Source organism: Piliocolobus tephrosceles, chromosome 5 (assembly GCF_002776525.5).
Source record: "Piliocolobus tephrosceles isolate RC106 chromosome 5, ASM277652v3, whole genome shotgun sequence".
NCBI lineage: Eukaryota > Metazoa > Chordata > Mammalia > Primates > Cercopithecidae > Piliocolobus > Piliocolobus tephrosceles.
The window spans coordinates 4,839,773-4,848,973 of record NC_045438.1 but is presented as its reverse complement, the minus strand read 5'-3'; the positions used below and the strand labels follow the sequence as shown (position 1 = coordinate 4,848,973).

At 39.5% G+C, this 9,201-nt stretch overlaps 1 protein-coding gene across 2 annotated transcripts in view; it reads left to right on the top strand.

Moving 5' to 3' along the window:
- The window catches only part of DCBLD1 (discoidin, CUB and LCCL domain containing 1), a 69,051-nt gene that overhangs the window by 54,627 nt on the left and 5,223 nt on the right, over positions 1–9,201 (top strand). The window contains exons 7-13 of one of the 2 annotated variants that reach the window (XM_023219013.2): positions 1,457–1,497; positions 2,855–3,070; positions 3,492–3,616; positions 4,873–5,020; positions 5,132–5,239; positions 7,319–7,406; positions 8,725–8,774. In XM_023219013.2, the coding sequence (XP_023074781.2) occupies positions 1,457–1,497; positions 2,855–3,070; positions 3,492–3,616; positions 4,873–5,020; positions 5,132–5,239; positions 7,319–7,406; positions 8,725–8,774 (776 nt within the window). The remainder of the gene's footprint in view (positions 1–1,456; positions 1,498–2,854; positions 3,071–3,491; positions 3,617–4,872; positions 5,021–5,131; positions 5,240–7,318; positions 7,407–8,724; positions 8,775–9,201) is intronic. The other variant, XM_031935532.1, reaches the window with a different exon arrangement.

Genomic DNA, 9,201 nt, shown 5'->3' with positions numbered 1-9,201 from the left:
AAAAAAAAAAAAAAAAAAAAAAAAGGAAAAAGAGACAAAAGAGAGGTTCTACATAAATCTTAATACAATTTTAATATGAATAGCGCCTTTCTTTAAGTGTCAGGAGAGTTGAGTTCTCATCCAAGCTTTTTTGCTAACTGTGAACTTAGGCAAGTCCCAGGGCCCGTGTGGGTCTGAGTTTTCTCATGTAAGTAATGATTGGTGCCTGCATTATATTCAGTGCAGAGATTATAGAAGAACCTATATGTAGAATACCAGGGTTTATGGAGTCTGCCAAGCATAGACAATGTGAAAGAGAAAATCTATTCTAGAGAGTTTCACTACCCATTACTTCTAAAAAGAGCTTTTGATGGGAAGGTACTTATACTCTTGGCCAGAGTACTTTTGGGTTCTTTGTGGATTTCATGTTTTAGTACTCTCTGTGTCCATTATTCCCATCTCTAATTCAGAATTAAACATTTAAAATAATAAGCAGCACTCTGAGACTGTAAAATAGTTGTAAAAAGTTGGACACAACCGGGGCATCTACCTTTTGGTGTTTACCTCTAGTATCTAATACCGTGCACATAAAGCAAATGTTGAGGCCCCCAGATTTTCCATTCGTTCTATGTGTTTTTCATACCACTGACTTTGTGAGGGATTTTTTTTTTTTTTTTTTTGAGACGGAGTCTGTGAGGGATTATTTTAAAGGTTCATCTGGTCTTCAAAGGTAGATAAGGACATTCCTGTGGCCTTAGGAATCTCTTCTGCACTGAAGGAGACAACTGCAGAATGGGGCTGATGCGATCATTTCTCATGTGATAGTGATAGAGGCAGCAGTGAGGCCAGCTCACTGACATGCTGTGTGTTTTCTCCAGCTGTTCCTTGTCATCCAGGAGCAGGAGCTGGTTCAAGGCTTGGTGCTGGTTGCTACAGTAGGTAGGAGTGTGGCTGTGGAGAGAGAGACAGGGCGGAGACTGTCCTAGAGTAACACTGCTGAAACAAGATCCTCAATGAGAGTCCAGAGGTCTGTGGGGAAGGCAGATGGAAATGAGTGGGACACTTTAAGGTGACTGCTGAAACAAAGGGAGATTTCAGGGCAGTAATCCTTTCTGTCTTCATCATCTTGCATTAATTGATTGCGATGTAAGGTTATTCCTGAGTCTGTATATCTACACATTCCTTTCCAATACATTCAGCATGATGGAAATAGCACAGGATTCTGATTCAAAAGCAGCATCTCAGAGTCCTAGCCCCTTGTCACCTGTATGAATTTAGGAAAGTTGCTTACCTTCTATGGGTCTAAGTTTCCTGTTCTATAAAATACTGATGATGAAGATAATACTAGTAGGTTTGCAGGGGTGTTGTGAGGATCATGTGAGGAAGCACAGGTGGGAAAGCTCTGGGATGTAGCTATATTAGTCACTAAGATCTAGGTAAGCAACTCACCTTCTCATGTTTGTCTTTATTGTTTCAGTGGTTCCCTGTCAGACAAGCGATTTCTGTTTACCTCCAATGGTAAGGATCATGTTTTCCTTAAGAATTTGATATTTTCGGTGGCTCACACCTGTAATCCCAGCACTTTGGGAGGCTGAGGCAGGCGGATCACGAGATCAGGAGATCGAGACCATCCTGGCTAACACGGTGAAACCCCATCTCTGCTAAAAATTCAAAAATTAGTGGGCTTGGTGGCAGGCGTCTGTAGTCCCAGCTACTTAGGAGACTGAGGCAGGAGAATGGCACCAAGACACGGAGCTTGCAGTGAGCCAAGATCGCGGCACTGCACTCCAGCCTGGGTGACAGAGCGAGACTCCGTCTCAAAAAAAAAAGAATTTGATATTTTGAAAGTCTTCAGTAGTAGTTTATTCCTCCATACCCTTCAGATTATATAGTTTAAAAGGTTTTTTTTTTTGTCAGGTTATATAGCATCTTTTTTTTTTTTTTTTTTTAAGCAGAGTCTCATTATGTTGCCCAGGCTGGTCTCAAACTCCTGGGCTTAAGCAATCCTCTTCCTTCAGCCACCCACACCAAATCTTTTTGACTTAACCATCCACAGGACAATAAGCCTAATTAACATTAAGCAGAAAATATGTTTCTTTGTAATCTAAACTCTCTCTCAGACTTTTGCCAAAAATAGTAAAAAGTGAAGTATTTATTTTAAGATAAATCCCTTTATCTTAGATTTTAAGAGAAAAAGCTTTCAAATATTGCAATTTGGTTTGTTACTATTTTGAATAAAGTTACTGAAAATGAGTATACAGAATAAAGGCTTTTTAGCTTCTCCATCATGGAATGTATTCTACATAAATATTCTCTCTCAGCATAAACCATTTCAAGGAAGACACTACAAATATTTCTTCTTTGCCTTTATTTGCTGACACATTGGCATATTGAGCATGGTATAGTTAAGGTCCTTTGGATGAATATTGGGTACAACTTACTGATCTTCAGAGGACTTAGACACATCTGCTTTTCAAGTACGTGGAGAAAATGGGGTTCCCCTCTGATTCTAAACATTTTAAAGTGAGAAGGAACACAGCATTTTAAACCTTTAATACAGATTGCACTTTGTTGAAATCAGGATGAATTTAGAAGGTTAGAAAATAAAATCCACAGTGGGGACGAAGAGGTGTCACTTACAAAGGATGTGACTTGGAGGTCTATTAAAAAGAAAAGCAGTAACAGCTTCAAGACATGGTAGTACAAATGAGTGAAATGCAAGTCTGGACCATTTAAAAGCTGGTAATTAAACACTTGATTCCATGTCAGAATAAAAGTCAACCAGTTGAATATTTCTAGGTGAGATGGGGTACTACTTTTTTTGCTGTTATTTTATGTCTGTATCTCAAATACCTTACTGTACTCTTTTTTCCAGGTTGCAGCAGATCCTTGAGTTTGGATCCTGATGGGCAAATCAGAGCTTCTTCCTCATGGCAGTCAGTCAATGAGAGTGGAGACCAAGTTCACTGGTCTCCTGGCCAAGCCCGACTTCAGGACCAAGGCCCATCATGGGCTTCGGGTGACAGTAGCAGCAACCACAAACCACGAGAGTGGCTGGAGATCGATTTGGGGGAGAAAAAGAAAATAACAGGTGCAGAAAATAACACAAGTGCAAAGTGCAGGGGTAGTTTCCTGACTGTAAATGACTTACAGTTGAAAATATGCTTATTGTTTACATAGGTGCCTCTCTGCCTACCTCCAAGTTCTTGAAATATTCGAAAATGTAACAAATCTTTACATTCTTTCTGTGAAAAGAATCTGTATGCAAGTTGTAAATATGGATATATGGATTAGAGAGATTTTTTTTTCAATGGTGAAACCTTTATATGGTATATTGTCAGTGTGAAAACATTAATCTGTGAACAGATTTTTAAATGCAACTAATATAAGTTGGCCTGTGAGATGATTTGAGGTTTCAAATGAGGAAGGAAAAAACTGAAACTTGAAATCATAATACATGTTATATTTAACAAACTTTTTAAAATAGCCTGTAAATATTATTTTCTTACAAGGAATTAGGACCACAGGATCTACACAGTCGAATTTCAACTTTTATGTTAAGAGTTTTGTGATGAACTTCAAAAACAGTAATTCTAAGTGGAAGACCTATAAAGGAATTGTGAATAATGAAGAAAAGGTAAGAGGTAACCCTGGAGGCAAGAGAACTGAGTAGGAGAACAGGCCTCTATATATTTTCGTCAGTGTGTTGACATTAAATATCTCATTGATAAAAGACAGTGAGACCAGGCATGGTGGTTCATGCCTGTAATCCCCAAGCTTTGGGAGACCAAGGCAGGAGGATCATTTGAGACCATCCTGGGCAAGATCCCACCACTACAAAAAAATTTTTTTAATTACCCAAATGTGGTGGTGCACACTCGTAGTCCTAGATATTTGGAAGGCTGGGGCAGGAAGAACACTTGAGCCCAGGAGTTCAAGATAACAGTGAATAATGATTGTGCTATTGCACTACAGCCTGGGCAACAGAGTAAGATCCTGTCTCTAAAATAAAATAAAATGTTTAAAATGATGATGGGCTGGTCGCACTGGCTCATGCTTATAATCTCAGCACTTTGGGAGGTTAAGGCAAAGGGATCACCCGAGGTCAGGAATTCGAGACCAGCCTGGCCAATGTGGTGAAACCCTGTCTCTACTAAAAATACAAAAATTAGCCGGACGTAGTGGCTGGTGCCTGTAATCCCAGCTACTTGGGAGGCTGAGGTAGGAGAATCATTGGAACCTGGGAGGCGGAGGTTGCAGTGAGCCAATATGGCACCATTGCACTCCAGCCTGGGTGACAAGAGCGAGATTCCATCTCAAAAAAAAAAAAAAAGTGCTTTCTTGGCATGCAAGAATAAGAAATGTGTCAATAAAAACCTTGAGAGATCTTTGTGATTTAATTCTTTTCCACTTCAGGAATGAAATACTTGTGATTTTCTTGGGAAATGATAATTGGCAGTGTGAAATTGCTGCTTCAGTATAAGCATGGTGGATGTTTGAGTTGGACATTTGTCTTGGGATCCTGCTAGTGGCAATGAGAATTTGGAAGGAAACAGCAAAAGTGAGAGAGCTGAAGCCTTGTGCTCTTGAGGTTGCTTGTCTGTAGCACCAGCTAAATGTAGAAATATTAAGGTCAAATAATACAACAAGGCAATTTTAGCTTCTTTATCCAAAGTGAAATTTAAATCAGTAAACAGATGAGCAGCATGACCTTAGTTAGATAAATTGGCCCTTGTTTGCAAAGCCTCGTATCTTCAATATTGACAGTGTCTAGAAAAATGCAACAGACATAGAATCCTTGCCTTGGTTTCATATAACCAGGTATAAGTGGGATGATAAACATCTAAAAACTAACTTAGAGAATCTTAAGGTAAAAATAACTTCCTTCTATAGGTGTTTCAGGGTAACTCTAACTTTCGGGACCCAGTGCAGAACAATTTCATCCCTCCTATCGTGGCCAGATATGTGCGGGTTGTCCCCCAGACATGGCACCAGAGGATAGCCTTGAAGGTGGAGCTCATTGGTTGCCAGATAACACAAGGTAGGGCTCAGGGCAAGCCAGTGAGTTACTCAAGTTTGGTCATATTTTTTTTTTTTTTTTTTGCCTATCATTGTTACTAATGTGGTTCTCCCAACATCCCTCCTCTCTCAGGTAATGATTCATTGGTGTGGCGCAAGACAAGTCAAAGCACCAGTGTTTCAACCAAGAAAGAAGATGAGACAATCACAAGGCCCGTCCCCTCAGGAGAAACATCCCCAGGTAGAGCAGTGATTGTTCTGTGGTTTCATCAGAAGCAGAACTAGTACCCCGCCCAATATCAGTAACTTCAACAAAACTTATTTTTCTCTGTCATATAAATGCTGGAGGTGGATGATCCAGTGGTATTGGCACAGATTGTAAAATGATGTATGTTTACAGCTTTTCATTGCAGTATTATAAATAGAAAAAGATTAGAAATGAACTTATGTGCCCTTCAAACACTAGGTACGTATTTTGTGGAAAAATAAAATGTTAGCACATTCATGCAGTGGAACACTCTGCAGCCACAAAAGAAAGAATGTATTGGTAATATAAAAAGCTCACTGAGATATAGAGGCAACTGAAAAAAAAAAACAAGCAAAATACAGAACTATCTAAGTAGCATGCCACCCTTTCTCCAAAAAGGAGAAATAAAGAATAAATATCCATTCCATTGTCTCTGGAAAAATGTCAAGAAACATAATGCAGCTTTCTGTGAAGAAGGAACAGAGGTAGGAGGGACACATTCCATTCTATACTTTTGTATACTTTTTGCATTTTGAACATGTAAGTGTATAATCTGTTCAAATAATGAACATTAAAAGTACATTTTTTCAGAATATAAAATAATTTGCATATCAATTTTATGAGATTTGGAAAGATTAGAAAAACACAAATAAGAAAACAAAACTTAGTCATAAATCAGTATCCATAGATAATCACCAAATCTCACTGTTTCTAGTCAACTATATTTATATTTCTAACTTTAAGACAAAAATGGTAGCATATTATTCTGTTCTGCAGCATATATTTTTCATTTAACATTGTATCATGAGCATTTTCCAGTGTTATTGGAAGGTTGAAAACCCCAGTTATTAATGTCTTTATAGTATTTTTCACATGGATAAACCATTATTGACCATTTCCCTGCTGCTGGATGCTGAAGTTGTTTGATTTTCCCCAAATTTTCACTCTTACAAATAACACCGCTGCTGGGTGCAGTGGCTCACGCCTGTAATCCTCGCACTTTGGGAGGCCGAGGCGGGCGGATTGCCTGAGCTCAGGAGTTCGAGACCAGCCTGGGCAACACAGTGAAACCCCGTCTCTAATAAAATACAAAAAATTAGCTGGGCTTGGCAGCATGCGCCTGTAGTCCCAGCTGTTTGGGAGGCTGAGGCAGGAGAATTGCTTGAACCCAGAACGCGGAGGTTGCCCAAGCCGAGATCACACCACTGCACTCCAGCCTGGGTGACAGAGCGAGACGCCATCTCTAAAAAAAAAAAAAAGAAAAAAAAATAACATTGCTGTTACTTATACACAAATTTTATTTTCATCTTAAGTCCCTTTTCCCCTTCTTCATGAATTGCATTTTTCCATTCCTAAGCATCCCTTTATCTTCTTCCCAGAGATCACAGAAGAGAAAGATGAAGAGCAAATATTTTTCCTTTACTTTGTGTATTTTCTACAAACTTGGGGCCTGTCTTGGTGGCTGTCAAAGTGTCCTTTTTTTTTTAGAGCAGAAAGAGCTGTAGGAAAACATGACGTGGTGTTTCATGCAACATAGTGGAAATGCTGTTTGAGGTCATCAGGCTGTACTTCCTGTCAGTCCGCAGCCCCAGGGCTCTGTAACGAGGATCCCAGTTTTCCAGGCTACTGTTATGGTCCAGGTCCAAACCCGCCTGCCATCTGGGGAAATGGGTTGCTTGAGCCAAAGTAGGAGCTCTAGACTGTGCTGAAATTATTTACCTGTCTTAAATAGTTCTCACCTGAGGGGTGGAGGGGGGTGGTTAAACTCCCCCCTCATTTCAGATTTTTGGAGTTTAATATGGGCCAAGCAACCAGCCCAGTGTACCTGTTAGTCCCTGAGGAACGTTGGAAACTGTCTCTGGGAGACTGGGGGAGAAATTTTATTTTCCCAAACTTTAGCCAAGATTTTGAATCCTTTGTTTTTGCTTTCCAATATCAGTAAATGCCTAGCATGTATTCATTTTCCCCCTGCATTAAATACTTAAAGACTTTTCAATTCCACATTGTTTTAGATCATGAAATGTGGTTGTCGGTCATTTATGTTGTAACATGATGGCTTTCCCTCTTCTTTAGGAGTAAACATTACAACGGTGGCTATTCCATTGGTGCTCCTTGTTGTCCTGGTGTTTGCTGGAATGGGAATCTTTGCGGCCTTTAGAAAGTATGGTGACTTTACATGTTTAAATTTCTTCTCTAATTATGCAAACAAAAAACCAAAATGTTTATTCTTCAGAAATGCGTACGTACAAAAGCAGCATGACTTCTTTCAAAATAAAATGTTAACTTACATTTTAAAAAAAAGTTAGATAAAAGAAATGATCAAATGTTACTTTATTAATCTTTTTTTATAGGCAGGGTCTCCCTGTCTCCCAGGCTGGAGTGCAGTGGTGAGATCACTCAAACTCCTGGGCTCAAGCAATCCCCCTGCCTCAACCTCCTGAGTAGCTAGGATTACTGGCATGTGCCACCATGCCCAGCTAATTTTTAATGTTTTCTAGAGATGGGATCTTGCTTTGTCACCCAGGCTGGTCTCAAACTTCTGGCCTCATTTGATCCTCCCACCTCGGCCTCCCAAAGCACTGGGATTACAGGCATGAGCCACTGCATCCCACCATGTATTACTTTATAAGCAGTTCTTGTCATTTAGAGACCTTTGGTAAAGACCTAACCTTTGAGTATTGTTGAAGCATCCTGAAATTGACATATTGCTTTAGAAGTATCTGTGGTTTTCCTCCCTGAAGAGTAAAAGGAATATTAAATAGGCTGCTTGGGGTAACACCAAGCTGCCCAATAACAGCCTTCCCAAGCCTCGGTTTCCTTATGTTATAAAATACAGTTTACCCAGATAAGTTCTGAATCTCTTCCAGAACCCTAAAATCCATGTATATTTTAACAAATGTTAGCTATTGGATCTAAAAAAAAAAAAATGGAAAGTATTCTGAAGTTTTCTCTTTTTATATTTTAAGCAACTTCAGAATCTATAATGTGTATATTAGTACAAATAGAATGACGAATAGTTTCTGCCATCATGAGAGAAGGTACAAAAGTCTCTGGTTCAGGTAGATACTCATAAGCTAAAGCATGCCTTAGTGTAATGTGCTTGTATGAAATGCTTTTAAAGACACCCACAGTTTTGGACTGGAGTATAGTAGAGATGAAGTGAGACCATGTGGTCATGAGGAACTGCTTCAGGATGACTGCATGAGCTAGTCATAAACTAAAGGCATCGATTTCTAATATGCAAAATAAGATTAGTATATATTCTTGTGAAATCTTGTGACCTTTTTTATAAACGAGATAAATTGATAGATAATTCTACATATTTGTATGATTTTCTAAAGCACATGGCAGCTGCCATCTCATTTAATTCTCACATCAACCCTATGAGGTAAGTACTATTATGATCCTCATGTTACACAGGGAGAAAGAGGCAGGTACGGTGGCTTATAAATATTCAGTAGGACTTTCTGTCTTGATAGGAAGAAGAAGAAAGGAAGTCCATATGGATCAGCAGAGGCTCAGAAAACAGGTTGGTTGAAAACTCTATCTACAATTTTATCTGTCTTTGACAAAGGGACAGGATCTGCTGATTGAAAGCATAAGGAGGCCAGTGGCCTGCATTTATTTGGTTAAAAGACGTAAGCCCTGTAGCCTTTAAAGTAGCATATCTGTAAGGAAGGAATGTATTGTGCCCTGTCTCTTTATTTTAATGGCCACTTTACTTTTGTTTAATGTCATCCCTTATCACTTGTCAACATCCTTTTTTCTTGGCCACTGGAGTTTAGGCCACGACACTGTCTGCCACCAAGGAGATATGACAAAAGCCTTATCAGTGAGCTGAAGTAGGCCCGTGTTGTTAGCATCTGCAGGCCTGTGCTGTACTTTCCACCCTGAGAAAGTGAGAAAAAGACCAGGCAGGGCTGGTGTGCAGGTTTCAGATAATCGCGCACACCAGC